The sequence below is a fragment of the Salmo trutta genome, chromosome 23 (assembly GCF_901001165.1).
Source record: "Salmo trutta chromosome 23, fSalTru1.1, whole genome shotgun sequence".
Lineage (NCBI taxonomy): Eukaryota > Metazoa > Chordata > Actinopteri > Salmoniformes > Salmonidae > Salmo > Salmo trutta.
Window position 1 is genome coordinate 20,667,917 of NC_042979.1, and position 16,359 is coordinate 20,684,275.

Here is a 16,359-nt window from a genome sequence, read left to right on the forward strand (position 1 = left end):
TTCACACACACACACACACACACACACACACACACACACACACACACACACACACACACACACACACACACACACACACACACACACACACACACACACACACAGATACACAAGTGCACATGTATACACACAAACACACTGTCACGCCCCGATCTGTTTCACCTGTCTTTGTGCTTGTCTCCAACCCCCTCCAGTTGTCGCCCATCTTCCCCGTTAGCCCCTGTGTATTTATACCTGTGTTCTCTGTTTGTCTGTTGCCAGTTCGTTTTGTTCGTAGAACCTACCAGCATTTTTTCCTTTGCTCCTGTCCTGTCTTAGTTTCTGGTTTCTAGTTTGTCACAGTTTTGACCCCTCTGCTTGACCTGACCCTGAGCCTACCTGCCGTCCTGTACCTTTGCCCCACTACTCTGGATTACCGACCTCTGCCTGACCTGAGCCTGCCTGCTGTCCTGTACCTTTGCCCCACTACTCTGGATTACCGACCTCTGCCTGACCCTGAGCCTGCCTGCTGTCCTGTACCTTTGCCCCTGTTGTTGAAATAAACATTGTTACTTCAAAACAGCCTGCATCTGGGTCTTACCTTGAAACGTGATACACACACACACTCCTCCTCATCCCCTGTGTTTAGGTCCCGAAGGAAGATACAATATTTATTGGATGATTATTCACTGTGTGAACCAGAGGGGAGAATCCTGCTGTTAACCCATTTAATCAGTCACAATAGTGAGAGAATTTAAAAAATATATTTTTCAGGCTTTAGGGAATTTAATGTTGTACTTATCAACAAATAAGTCATATACGGTATTAGGCATTATTAAGCTGTCTAGTATATTCAGAGAAGCTTCATATGATTTCTCAAAATGGTCACAAGATCACATGCATAAATCTCCAGGGTTTACTTTTACAGACGAATTTGGCACCAGAAGTCTGTATTCAACAGCTTAAACAACACATACCTTGTTGAAATGTAAAAAGATTTTAAAGGGTCTAGTTTACATATGTGCCTTCATTTTTAATACATTGAATCCATGATGCTTGTGGTATTTGAAAATATCTTAGCCGTCTGATTTGTGACCAATGGGAAAATACAGTGGCTCTAACTTATTATATATTTTTAATCATAGGAGATTATTTCTTTTTTTTCAGTAGATTGAAGTTGAGTTGGGTTATGTATATACTTGATCAAGATGATCTTACAGATGATTTGACCATTATCCATTAGCCTTCATATATGTTTAAATCAGTGATTTTGACAGTAAAATGTGTTATTTCAGGGGAATTTTCCATGTATATACCCTTAAACTGAATTAGTGTAATAACTTAACAAATATTTAATGTCAATAGGTTTGTTTAGTGTCTCTTGCACAAGGGTAGACCTGGTTTATGTGAGTTTTGCTGAATAGTCACAAGGGTTGACCTGGTTTATCAGAGTATTGGGACAAAGCCACAGGTGTAAACCTGGTTCGTATGGGTATTTAGGCTTGAAAATGCAGGTGTAGATCTGGTTAAAATTAGTATTGGGACTCAGTCAAGTGTGTAGACCTGGTTTATAGGAGTACTGGAGCTGAGGTGCAGGGGTAGACCTGGTTTATAGGAGTACTGGAGCTGAGGTGCAGGGGTAGACCTGGTTTATAGTTTATGAGTATTCAGGCTTTAGCACATTTAATTGGGTTCAAACACATGTGCAGACTTTGTCTATATGTAAATTGGAGCTGAAATACAGGTGTAGACCTGGTTTGTATGAATATTGGGGCTGAAATGCAGAAGTACACCTCTTTTTATGACAATTGGGGCTGACATGTAGCAGTAGACCTGTATTTTTGTTTTAATCAATATTGAGTTAGACGTGCAGGTGTCCACCTGGTCTGTAAGAATATTGGGGCTGGGTACATATTGGGTACAAATGTAGACCTGGTTTGTATGAATGTTGAGGCTTGGGCACTGGGGTTTACCTGTTTTATATGAGTATGCCCATGGATTTATCTGGTTTATATGAATAATGGGGTGTACAAGTCTCATACAGCTAATGGGTCTTGAAGGACGTCTATTGACCATTCAAATCATTTTTGGCAGCAAGTTTGTGGTAGGAAAAAAGCTAAATGGGGCTGGGGAACATGTGTTATACCAATGTACTTTGGGTTTATCTATGAAATGATGAGGGTATACAGGTCAGATGTCACAGCCCTAAAATATGCAAAAAGAAGGGTTTGGGTATGCAGCGAATAGCTGGATATACATGTAGGTTACTGTTGGTGACTTGGGGAATACAGGCCTAAGGAAGTGGATAACAGGGCTAAGATAGGCAAGTAACAGGGATGAGGTGTATTGGTGAAGGAACTGGGGTCTATGAGTAACAAGTAGGGGGTTTAAGGCTAGGATATGGGTGTATCAGTACTTGATTGTATCAATACTAGGGAATTGGCATGTGGGTGTTAGGATTAGGACATAGGATGTGTGGGTCATTGGGTTTAGGTGTGTGAATAAGTGGGCTGAGGTATATACCTGTAGATATTGAGGAATAGGGGTACATTTCTGTTCATTTTATTACAGGCAGAGAAATGTATGTTCCCATCGTCAATTGTGACCGAGAATAAAACATACTATATGGATTACATGTTTGAGTTACTAATGGCATAGGATTTCCATAGTGGCATGTGGTTAAAAACAAATGGGTTAAAATAGTAATCAGGGCAAGGGCCAGGACTGTGTGTATGTGTGTGTACAGATAAAGGATAATTGTGTGTGTGTGTGTCACTCTTTTGTTCCAACACATTCATCCATCTGTGACTCATCCCGACAATTAGAAGGGGATCTGGGCATTCAATGGTGGAAACCATAGAAGAACATTAGGGAACACACAGCACAGCCTCACTCTCAGAAGCTCTCTCTCTCCCTGTCAGGGAACACTGCAAACACCATTGATGATAAGGCTACAGGTCAAAGGTTAGGAGTTATATAACTCCTGGGGCACACAAGACACACACACACACATATTGTACAGATATAACACAAGAAACAGGAATGAGCCATCAACAATCCATCAAGTAAAGGAAGGACACAGCAGTGTATTTGTTGATGGAAATCAATAGGTTTTCCAATCGTACAGTATTTATTTAATGAGAAGACAATGTCATTGCTTCCTGTATGGATTGTTTCCCACCCATACTCTTATTGACTGTCTAGCCACGCTATGGACTGTCTAATTGGGCTGTGTGCTGTCACAAGCAATGCACATGCCCCGCCCACCTGAAGATCTGTCTTTTTCAGGCATCTATTTCCTGTGTTTGAGGGGTGCCCCGCCCACCTGAGGATCTGTCTTTTTCAGCCATCTATTTCCTGTGTTTCAGGGGTGCCCCACCCACCTGAGGATCTGTCTTTTCCAGCCATCTATTTCCTGTGTTTGAGGTGTCCACTTGTCATTAAATATCGCTGGATTGATTGCTTTCATTTTACTCCTGCGACTCTTTCATACTCTTGCTTGTGCCTGCTGTTTTTTTCTGTTAACGGATTACATTGGCTTTCCGTTGCATGTATAAGAACGCTAACGCTTCGTCAAAGATTTAACACACTGTCTCGACACTTACATCACAAGAAAGAGATTTATTTTGATGAGCGTAAATTTTTTCTGGAATTAAAAATAGTAATAATTTAATACAGTTGAAATGTTTACAAATTAGATGCGCTGAAATGAAATCAACTTCTGAAAATGAACACTCGGATTATAGTGATATTATATCTGATCTCGCAAACAATGTAAAGTATGTATAGATAGGAGGAATCTACTGTAGATAAACCTGTTGATTTTGTATCCGGGGGTATCCTGCTATTGACACAGTTGTTGAATTATGCAACAGAACATGACAACAACAGTAATTAATGAGTCAGTCTAGACAGAGCAGGTGAGTACAGGTAGGGTAGACAGTGCAGGTGAGTACAGGTAGGGTAGACAGAGCAGGTGAGTACAGGTATGGTAGACAGTGCAGGTGAGTACAGGTAGGGTAGACAGAGCAGGTGAGTACAGGTATGGTAGACAGAGCAGGCGAGTACAGGTAGGGTAGACAGTGCAGGTGAGTACAGGTAGGGTAGACAGTGCAGGTGAGAACATGCAGGGTAGACAGAGCAGGTGAGTACAGGTAGGGTAGACAGAGCAGGTGAGTACAGGTAGTGTAGACAGAGCAGGTGAGTACAGGTAGGGTAAACAGAGCAGGTGAGTACAGGTAGAGTAGACAGTGCAGGTGAGTACAGGTAGTGTAGACAATGCAGGTGAGTACAGGTAGTGTAGACAGTGCAGGTGATTACAGGTAGTGTAGACAGTGCAGGTGAGTACAGGTAGTGTAGACAGTGCAGGTGAGTACAGGTAGTGTAGACAGTGCAGGTGAGTACATGCAGGGTAGACAGAGCAGGTGAGTTCAGGTAGTGTAGACAGAGCAGGTGAGTACAGGTAGTGTAGACAGAGCAGGTGAGTACAGGTAGGGTAGACAGAGCAGGTGAGTACAGGTAGGGTAGACAGTGCAGGTAAGTACAGGTAGGGTAGACAGTGCAGGTGAGTACAGGTAGTGTACACAGTGCAGGTTAGTACAGGTAGTGTAGACAGAGCAGGTGAGTACAGGTAGGGTAGACAGTGCAGGTGAGTACAGGTAGGGTAGACAGAGCAGGTGAGTACAGGTAGGGTAGACAGTGCAGGTGAGTACAGGTAGTGTAGACAGTGCAGGTGAGTACAGGTAGTGTAGACAGAGCAGGTGAGTACAGGTATGGTGGACAGAGCAGGCGAGTACAGGTAGGGTAGACAGTGCAGCTGAGTACAGGTAGGGTTGACAGTGCAGGTGAGTACACGCAGGGTAGACAGAGCAGGTGAGTACAGGTAGTGTAGACAGAGCAGGTGAGTACAGGTAGGGTAGACAGAGCAGGTGAGTACAGGTAGTGTACACAGTGCAGGTGAGTACAGGTAGTGTAGACAGAGCAGGTGAGTACAGGTAGTGTAGACAGTGCAGGTGAGTACAGGTAGTGTAGACAGTGCAGGTGAGTACAGGTAGTGTAGACAGTGCAGGTGAGTACAGGTAGTGTAGACAGAGCAGGTGAGTACAGGTAGGGTAGACAGTGCAGGTGAGTGCAGGTAGGGTAGACAGTGCAGGTGAGTGCAGGTAGGGTAGACAGTGCAGGTGAGTGCAGGTAGTGTACACAGTGCAGGTTAGTGCAGGTAGGGTAGACAGAGCAGGTGAGTACAGGTAGGGTAGACAGTTAAGGTAGGGTACACAGTACAGGTAGTGTAGACAGAGCACGGTTTTTGTGGTTGCAGCCCTGTTCTACCCATGTATGTTAATTTATTAATATACGCAAATTCACCCATTGTATTTATGTAAATGCTGCATATATAATTATCTTTACTTTAAAACAAACACACACACACACACAAAACACACATACACACAGCCAAAAATGTGACTGCAGTGAACTGATCTCCCCTATCAGGTGAGTCCCAACAGAATCCTCTTTGCTATGCCTTACGGGGACCAAGTCTGTATCTCTTCACAGAGGTGGACTCAGACTGTCACTGCTTTCGCCATGACTACGCCACAATATGTCACACAGCCATCATTACTCTGTATCACTCCCTCTCCTTTAGGTCAAAAGACTGGTGATGCATCCCACATGGCACCCTATACCCTATTTAGTGAACTACTTTTGCCCCAGGCCCATAGGTCTCTTGTCAAAAGTAGCGCACTATTTAGGGAATAGGGTGCCATTTGGGACGCAGTGAGGGTGATGATAAACAGTACTGTCCTAAACACTCAAATGGTGTTAACCCCCTTCTCTGGAACTACTTCTATACAGCATCACATAGATGTGACTGACTGTTTCAATGCCATCACTCTCACAACATATTTCTCCTCTGGTCAGAGAATCAGCACATAGCTATCCTGTTGGACTTTTCTATCACTCCTCCTTTATTTCACAAAAATGCACTCCTTTCTTTTGTCTCACTCCTCTCTAGTTGGTAAATGGGTCAGCCCAGAAAAACAGCTGCTGCCGCCGGAAACAAGCACATACATACACACACACACACACACACACACACACACACACACACACACACACACACACACACACACACACACACACACACACACACACACACACAGGCACCCACACACGCACACACACAGAAGCATGCACACACACACACACACACACACACACACACACATACAGCGAGAGGATGCAGGGCGAGGCGACAGGATAGAAACAAAACCAGGGACATGCAGAGAAAAGCATATTCCCTGGTTGTGTGAGAGAGAGAGAGGGATAAAAGAGCGCAAGCTCATCCCTCTCTTTCATGTTGCTAGGAGAATAAAGGCCTAATGGATGGCAGGTGTGGAGGCCATACACATAATGAAGCTAGAGAGCAATAGGACCACAGCTAGATAGTTTAGGACATAGTGTCTGTCTGTCCAAACCTTCCACTCAGGGGAAATAAGGATAGAGATTATGAAACAATGGATCATAAAGGTACCGTAGTGCACTCTTAGAAAAAAAGTGCTATCTAGAACCTAAAAGGGTTCTTCGGCTGACCCCATAGGAGAACCCATTGCAGAAACCTTTTTGGTTCCAGGTAGAACCCTTTCCACAGAGGTTTTTACATGAAACCCAAAAGGGTTCTACCTGGAACCGAAAAGCGTTGTCTTATGGGGACAGCCGAAGAACCCTTTTGGAACCATTTTTTCTAAGACTGAAGGATGGATTATTTTGAGGGGGTGTTCAAGGTACAGGTTTCCTTTCCTTTTCTTTTGTTCCGTTTAATTCTAACCCAGCTCTTCTCTGATAAACAGGTAAGAACAGGTTCTAGAAAAGTACTTGGAGTAGTGTCCAATTAAAGAATGCCCACTGCACTTCCAACACAAGAACCAAGCAAACCAAAAGATCTTGGCTAGCTACGTGGGAGCACTCTACAGTCATCTACAGAGCAGCTGATAAAACAAGGAGAAACCAGCGGACTTCATTGGAGAAGCACAGTAGCACACTGTTCATGAATGCACTCTCACCATGAGTACAGTGCAAGACATGTGCTTCAGCAAAGGTCCTGTCAGTGAATGACAGCAGGGATGAGCGTGAGTGCAGATGAGCCAATGAGTGGCAGGATGAGGGTGTGTGTGTTTCCTACCTGGACGTTAGGAGGGTAGAAGGGGGAAGTCCTCTGGAGCTGGATCTGCTTGTCAATCGTGTCCTTCAGACACTGACACACACGCCGCTTCTGGTCAGCAGAGTAGGCTTCCAGACTGAGCAGGCAGTCACACTTCTACACGGCCAGAGAGAGAGAGAGAGATGGGGAGAGAGAAGGAGAAAGAGAGATTGGGAGAGAGAGGGGGGAGGGACAAAGGATGAGCGGGGTGGTTGTTCTCCTTTCACCCAATACTGTATTCTTCTCTTTGTTGCAAGTTTGACAGTTTGGTTGACAAAAAGGTGTGTTTGTAAAAGTGTCTTCATGGTGTAAGGACCTCTGTTTTAGGAGGGGGAGAAGAGAGGGAGAGAGCAAATGAAAGAGAAAATGAAAGCAAATGAATGATGTCAAATGAAAGAGAGGAACAGTAAGATAGTGTTGGAGAGGTATGATGCTTAATGGTTTAATTCTCACCCATAGAGAAATTCAAGCAAGTAGTGTGTGTATGTGTGTGTGTGTGTGTGTGTGTGTGTGTGTGTGTGTGTGTGTGTGTGTGTGTGTGTGTGTGTGTGTGTGTGTGTGTGTGTGTGTGTGTGTGTGTGTGTGTGTGTGTGTGTCACATCCACTCAGTCACAGAGAATTACGCTGACCCACTGGTACAGTCCAGGTCAGCACAGAGCATCTTGAGAGAGCAGAGAATGCTTTGAAAGAGAATAAGTACCAACAAAAGAGCTTAGTAAGCCAGAAGTGTCATACTATACAGCTGCTGAGTAGTAGCAAACAGTAATAGCGCTAGATGAACAACCTCTTGGTGTGATACATGACCATTGTGACTTGGAGCCATATATAGGCCTAGTAAGCTTGTGTATGTACACTTTCTCTTAAGTATTTTCCTTCTCATAACATGTATACTATATTTTTTCATTTTTTAAATGTTTTTTCATTACATTTTTGCTTTACCTTCTGTGTTTATTCTCTCTGTAAATTGGGGGCAAATTGAATACTTTGTATATCTAGGGAATGATATGTAGCACTGGGAGCATTGATTTGAATCGACACATGCTTCAAGAGGGCAACCATTGTTCCTGTTCCCAAGAAAGCTAAGGTAACTGAGCTAAACGACTATCGCCCCGTAGCACTCACTTCCGTCATCATGAAGTGCTTTGAGAGACTAGTCAAGGACCATATCACCTCCACCCTACCTGACACCCTAGACCCACTCCAGTTTGCTTACCACCCCAATAGGTCCACAGACGACGCAATCGCAATCACACTGCCCTAACCCATCTGGACAAGAGGAATACCTATGTAAGAATGCTGTTCGTTGACTACAGCTCAGCATTTAACACCATAGTGCCCTTCAAACTCGTCATTAAGCTTGAGACCCTGGGTCTCGACCCCGCCCTGCACAACTGGGTCCTGGACTTCCTGACGGGCCGCCCCCAGGTGGTGAGGGCAGGAAAGAACATCTCCACCCCGCTGATCCTCAACACTGGGGCCCCACAATGGTGCGTTCTCAGCCCTCTCCTGTACTCCCTGTTCACCCATGACTCAACTCAATCATCATGTTTGCAGACGACACTACAGTGGTAGGCTTGATTACCAACAACGACGAGACAGCCTACAGGGAGGAGGTGAGGGCCCTCGGAGTGTGGTGTCAGGAAAACAACCTCACACTCAACGTCAACAAAACAAAGGAGATGATCGTGGACTTCAGGAAACAGCAGAGGGAGCAGCCCCCTATCCACATCGACGGGACAGTAGTGGAGAAGGTGAAAAGTTTTAAGTTCCTTGGCGTACACATCACGGACAAACTGAAATGGTCCACCCACACAGACAGCGTGGTGAAGAAGGTGCAACAGCACCTCTTCAACCTCAGGAGGCTGAAGAAATTTGGCTTGTCACCAAAAACACTCAAACTTTTACAGATGCACAATCGAGAGCATCCTGTCGGGCTGTATCACCGCCTGGTACGGCAACTGCTCCGCCCACAACCGCAAGGCACTCTAGAGGGTGGTGAGGTCTGCACAACACATCACCGGGAGCAAACTCCCTGCCCTCCAAGACACCTAAACCACCCGATGTCACAGGAAGGCCAAAAAGATCTTCAAGGACAACAACCACCCGAGCCACTGCCTGTTCACCCCGCTTCCATCCAGAAGGCGAGGTCAGTACAGGTGCATCAAAGCTGGGACAGAGAGACTGAAAAACAGCTTCTATCTCAAGGCCATCATACTGTTAAACAGCCATCACTAACATTGAGTGGCTGCTGCCAACATACTGACTCAAATCTCTAGCCATTTTAATAATTCAAAATTGGATGTAATAAATGTATCACTAGTCACTTTAAACAATGCCACTTTATATAATGTTTATTACATTACTCATCTCATATGTATATAAGGTACTCTATACCATCTACTGCATCCTGCCTATGCCGTTCGGCCATCGCTCATCCATATATTTATATGTACATATTCTTATTCATTCCTTTACACTTGTGTGTATAAGGTAGTTGTTGTGAAATTGTTAGTTTACTTGTTAGATATTATTGCATGGTCGGAACTAGAAGCACAAGCATTTCGCTACACTCGCATTAACATCTGGTAACCATGTGTATGTGACCAATAAAATGTGATTTGATTGATTTGATTTGACATTGGCTGTATATTACATCAACCTGACAACATCTCTCCACACCCAAACGGCAAGCATTAGGGGAATTAGATCATGTGATTATGACTTCAAGTTGGGTATCGCTCAAAGAAAGAACATAAATCAATGTTTATTCCCCCCCCACCCATTTTTCTCCCCAATTTTGTCATACCCGATAACGATCTTATCTCTTCACTGCAACTCCCCAACAGGCTCAGGAGAGGCGAAGGTTGAGTCATGCGTCCTTTGAAACCGCACTCCTTAACACCCACCCGCTTAAGAAGTATGAATGCCCTGACTTCTGCAGAGGCTATATCATCTTAAATGCTGCACGGCCAATGCAGACGTCGGATTGACGGTGCAGCTCCTTTAAGCCCTGTCTAAGCTGTGTGGTTCTACTGAGCTATATGGAATTGTTTTAAGTAATACTTTAGGTAATACTAAGAATAATTTTGCTCTTTGATTTAGAATTTTAAGACCACTTGAAGAATCAAAAATATACAGTACCAGTCAAAACCTTGGACACACCTACTCATTCAAGGGTTTTTCTTTATTTGTACTATTTTCTACATAATAGTGAATACATCAAAATGATAAAATAACACATATGGAATCATGTAGTAACCACAAAAGTGTTAAACAAATATATTTTAGATTAGATTCCAACCTTTGCCTTGATGACAGCTTTGCATACTCTTGGCATTCTCTCAACCATCTTCACTTGGAATGCTTTTCCAGCAGTTTTGAAGGAGTTCCCACATATGCATAGCACTTGTTGGCTGCTTTTCTTTTACTCTGTGGTCCAACTCATCCCAAACCCTCTTAAATGGGTTTAGGTTGGGTGATTGTGGAGGCCAGGTCATCTGATGCAGCACCATCCCTCTCCTTCTTGGTCAAATGATGGTCCCACTAACACAAACTAGATGGGATGGCATATCTCTGCAGAATTCTAAATCAATCACAGACTGTGTCACCAGCAAAGCACCCCCACACCATCACACCTCCTCCTCCATGCTTCACGGTAGCAACCACACATGCAGAGATCATCCGTTTACCTACTCTGCATTTCACAATGACACAGCTTTTGGGACCAAAAATCTCAAATTTGTACTCATCAGACCAAAGGACAGATTTTCTAACGTGTTTCTTGGCTCATGCAAGTCTCTTCTTATTATTGGTGTAATTTAGTATTGGTTTCTTTACAGCAATTTGACCATGAAGGCCTGATTCACACAGTCTCCTCTGAACAGTTAATGTTGAGATGTGTCTGTTACTTGAACTATGCGAAGCATTCATTTGGGCTGCAATCCGAGGTGCAGTTAACTCTAATGAACTTATCCTCTGCAGCAGAGGTAACTCTGGGCCTTCCTTTCCTGTGGCGGTCCTCATGAGAGCCAATTTCATCATAACGCTTGATGGTTTTTGCGACTGCACTTATAGATACTTTCAAAGCTCCTGAAATGTTACGTATTGACTGACCTTCATGTCAAAAAGTAATGATGGTCTGTCATTTCTCTTTGCCTTTTGAGCTGTTCTTGCCATAATATGGACTTGGTCTTTTACCAAATAGGGTTATCTTCTGTATACCACCCCTACCTTGTCGCAACACAACTGATTGGCTCAAACGCATTAAGAATGAAAATAAATCCACAAATTAACTTGTCACACATTGAAATGTATTCCAGGTGACTACCTCATGAAGCTGGTTGAGAGAATGCCAAGAGTATGCAAAGCTGTCATCAAGGCAAAGGGTGGCTACTTTGAAGAATCTCAAATATAACATATATTTTCATTTGTTTAACACTTTTTTGGTTACTACATGATTCCATGTGTGTTATTTCATAGTTTTGATGTCTTCACTATTATTCTTCAATGTAGAAAATAGTACAAATAAAGAAAAACCCTTGAATGAGTAGGCGTGTCCAAACATTTTACTGTGATACCAATGATTGATTTTGCTATTTGCTTTTGAGTTTAAGACCACTTGATGTATAAACCTTTTTTTTTTAACAAATTGTTTGATGAAAAATATTTGGGCCGTTACTGCTATTAGCCCCTACAAACACATTGAATAACAAATTCACTACATGAAACAACATATAGTCTGTCCTATATAACAAAGATCTGGATTTTAAAAAATGCATTTAACCCCTTATTTTTGCCTCTAAACTGTCTCCATATACACTGCACTTCCACACATTTTTTCAACTGGTACCGGGGACCTTCAGACTAGTCTTGTGAGCCTGTGGGCATCCTAGAGCAAAACAACCAACATTTACATTTCCACAGGGATGTCATATTTGTGTGTAGCTCAAACTGTTCAGATGCTACAGAAAGTAGTTGGCAGATCTGCTGTACCGAATTCAGATGAGTCCCAAAACGGTTGTGGGGGTCGTAAAGCAAAACGAAGAACACCATCGTGTTCATGAGAGTCTCATCTTCACATAGAGGGAACATCTGTCCGTTGAATGGCATATGTAAAGCGGAGACACCGAGCTCTGATGTCATGTACATCATGTTATTTTACAGCCGCTGTGTTCCAATGTAGGTACTTACCAGGGACCAAATCTGCTATTTTCTATCCATATACAGGTTGCGAGTGTAAAGGGCTCAGTACGCGGTGTGTGTATGTGTACAAATTTTGTAGGTTACACAATGGTGTATCCTCTTCTATTAACTACAGTGGATCTGTACAAAGACATAGTCTACTAAAGGGCACTGCAGAAACAGAATAACTGGGGGGGAAGCCTGTGGCCTTGAATAGGGTCAATGCATTGTTATCTGTTGAGTCACCCTCATGTGTTTTTCTGCGAAACACTTAGAAGCATTCCTAATGGTTCCTTTTTAGCATTTGACATGGACCAATCGCCCCACCACCACCTCAACCGCCATCACTATCACTAAGACACACACAATGCAACACAACACAGCACACACACATACAAGGTTATTGACCAAATCAAAATGACCAATCAATCACCTTTAGGGAATACAAGTTGCGGATGGCATTCATACGGCCACATACAGTGGTTCACACATGAAGACTACTCAGAAACTCCGTAAAAGGCAAAACAAGTTTTATCTCCAGCTTGACAGAGAACCAGACTCTCACAGACAGATGACTGGCTCAGGTAAGATCATTTCAGTTCCATTCATTCCCTGAAGTGAACACTACATAAAAGACATGTCATTTCTCTACACTCAGCTGTTTATTTCTTCTATTCACTCTATTCGTTTTCTTCTATCTGATGATTTCGCTTCCGCCTGGAAGGAAAACATTTGTGCAGAGATGTCTTTGGCAGCATGGGTTACTTTTAGAGCTTTTTCAATTTTCTCGAAGTCCTCAGAGATCAACCGGAGTCCTGAAGGATTTTCTTGGAGCTAACTCTGCCCTGGTCTGACTTCTGTCGCTAAGCGGTCCACTGCCCTTTACCACTGTCCTTTGATATTGGGAAATGTTTATCTCCTGTGGGAAAGTCTTTGTTATCAAGACGTTGTCATTGTCAGAGATAGTATTGCAGTCTAATGTATTTGGAACTGTGATGGTTTTTCACTGTAAAAAGCCAGACTCCGCTGACACGGGGAGAACTATTTAAGAAGTTGCGAAAGTCTGCACGCAGAGATACTGTCTATGTGAAGAGACTACCACAGCCCCACACACAGTGTGCAGCTGTACTCCTCCAAGCTAGAGATGTGGATAATGCATCCATAGAGAAAGAAAGAAAATAGTGGAAGACAAAACCAAAAGAGAAAGCGAGACAAAGATACAACAACAAGGAAAGAAAGAACAAGGGAAAATGTCAGAGAAAAGAATCACAAAGACAGACATAGAATTGAGAGAGAGAGACATTCATACTGGCAGCAGGACCATTTATTCAACTGAATGGATGTTTCTCCTCACTCAAAATAATGATAAAATGGACAGAATGTTTTAAAGCAAGCAAAAATGAATAGTGATATTCTGTTGTATCCATCACTGAGACGAAATGAAGAGGTCAGGAGCCAAACAGTCATGTCCTGCACCACAGGTGCCAATCAAACTCTGCACCACACAGGCCCTTAACAGTTAGGTAAGTGTCCCCACTCACACTTTAAGAAGTGAGAAAGTGGTCCCTGGTCAGACCCTTAAAAGTGAGCATGTAGTTAGTCCCTCATCAACCTGTAAAAGTGAACAAGTAGTTTCTGCTTTGGCCCTGAAGTATAGGGTTGTGTCCCTAGCCACCTTGCTTCCTTATTAGGGGAGTACTAGTGGACCTACCGCATATAAAGTAGTAGTGTATAAACCTTCCCATATCACACACTTAAATTGCCAGTTGTGCCCTGCAGTATAAGAGCAATGTAATTTTGTACTGCATAAACTAAACAGCTCAGTTTCGCTGTCTCTCTTCTCAGACTGACTCCAATGAGCCCTGTCATTGGTTGTGTCTGGTGGGATTGTGTGAAGTGACATCGCCATGGTAGGAGCCACATTTAGCTAGACAGGCCACAGTGACTGCATTCTCTCACTGATAGATACCTCCGCTGTGACCGACAACTCCCCACAGCCCCACAGCCTCACAGCACAGAAACACAGCTGCCATGGAGCAGCCCAATGACCCAGCGGAGCGCACACACCGTTCAGTACTGTAAATACCCACACAGGCATAAGTACATTCACGCAACCACATCAACATGCATGCACATATCCTCCGCTGATAAGGGCCCGCATGTGCCCAAATAAGGCTGCATGCAGCCTCGAAAGAAGCACAATTTAATTATATTTGAATAAATGCATGTAACACATTAACATGCACAATAATGAAAATGTAACAACAACGGCATCAGCTGAGACTATACCCCACTCCATTGGAGTATAGTGTGTAGTGTGTGACGCCCATGCAGTGAACCTGGAGTATTATGATTCATAGCTACTACTAAACTATAGTAGGGCCACATTCCTGCACTGTCTGGGAGGAAGTGTGTTTACTTATTCTATGTATTTAGAGAGTTAGGCCATTGAGGTTTCTGCATTGTAATGCATATGACCCTACAAAATGATATGGCAGCCATGTTAGCTCCTCATTAACATAACAAGGGGAATATTTAAACAATGCTGTGTAACTGAATGTCTAGAATTAGAAGAATATTCCTAATTCTAAAGTTGGCCCAACCTTCTAAATACTGTATATGGGTCTGGGAGACCCACCAGGCTCTGGCCATAACCCACTCACTGACATGACACACTTCCTCTGCAGCACAGAATGGAGGGAGGGTAGAAACATGTCTATGAGAGGAGAGAGAGAAAGAGAGACGTAGAGTGACATACTGCTAAGCACATGTTCATTTATTGCTTTTAATATACTTTTCATAGCCTAGTTTTTCTCATATTGCTCCTAATTATATAATATTACACTGTCAGTCTCCCCTACTTTTTATTACACGCCATCCCAACTATTTGTGGTATTTTTCCTCGCAGTTACCTCAAACTCATTACTCAAGTCAGCATCAACGAAAACCTCACAAGACTATGAGTGGAGTGTTGACAGTTTGTGGCTGACCACAGTCTTGGCAGGCTGGAGCATTTTCTACGGCACTGCCACAACGGCAGACAGTGTGTGTGAAGGACAATACCATTGCATGAGTAGCTAGCTAGACCAGGGTCCAAGAATGTTGGCATCACTCTTCTAGATAAATTGAGCCCAGAAACACGTCCCCCCCTATAAATAAAATTAAAATCAAATGTAATTTGTGTAGTGTTTTTACAAAATACATTTGTCACAAAGTGTAGGTCAAAAATGTAATCTCAACTTGCTGCAATGCAGAACAACCTTAAAACTTCGATCCATGACTGAGTGAAAAGACAACAACTTGGACAGAACACCATGCTTTGTTGAACTGAGGACTTGAATCCCTGGAGAATGACAAGAGATTCATCAAAATCATACAGATTCCAGAGTAGCCAGTCTGTAGGGACCTCCATGTTAAGGTCATACTGCTCCTCCTCCATAAGTGGCATCTGGTTGCTGCCCTGGAGCTTCTCCCCTGGGGCTTCTCCCCTGGGGCTTCCATCCCAAAACCCCTGGCCTGAGACACACCAGGGCACACATTCTCCAGCCCCTGCTACAGCTTCTACTGGGCATATCGCTAAACAATACCATTGATAAACCATTGATGAAAACTTTGGTAAACTATTGTTTGTGTTGGCACCTGAACTCTTAATTCCAAGCCAAGTTTGCTGAACTCTGTAGATTTTTGTATGTTGTCCAGTGCATTGCAACCACATGCTTCAGACACATACTTGTGCAAAACAAAACTGAAATGCAGTACAGGTAGTAGGTATGCAATGTGTACCCATTAGGAAGATCAAGCTATTTGCCCAACTCTCTTTAAGTCTCCTATGAATCTACCTCAATGTTCATTCTTAAATACCCACATTCAAGTGATAACACAAGAGCAAACGAGACACAACTTAATGAATGGCCTCTGGCCTGCCTTGGAGTGGCTAAAAATACAGGCAGCATTTCCCTGTAATCAGATTGATTAAATTGCTCGCTAATTGGAACCCTCCC

At 43.3% G+C, this 16,359-nt stretch overlaps 1 protein-coding gene across 8 annotated transcripts in view; it reads right to left on the reverse strand.

Moving 5' to 3' along the window:
- LOC115159546 (regulator of G-protein signaling 3) overlaps positions 1-16,359 on the reverse strand; it is a 192,598-nt gene that overhangs the window by 82,747 nt on the left and 93,492 nt on the right. For all 8 annotated transcript variants that reach the window (XM_029709372.1, XM_029709371.1, XM_029709369.1 and 5 more), the window contains one exon: positions 7,160-7,294. In XM_029709372.1, coding sequence (XP_029565232.1) covers positions 7,160-7,294 — 135 coding nt within the window. The remainder of the gene's footprint in view (positions 1-7,159; positions 7,295-16,359) is intronic.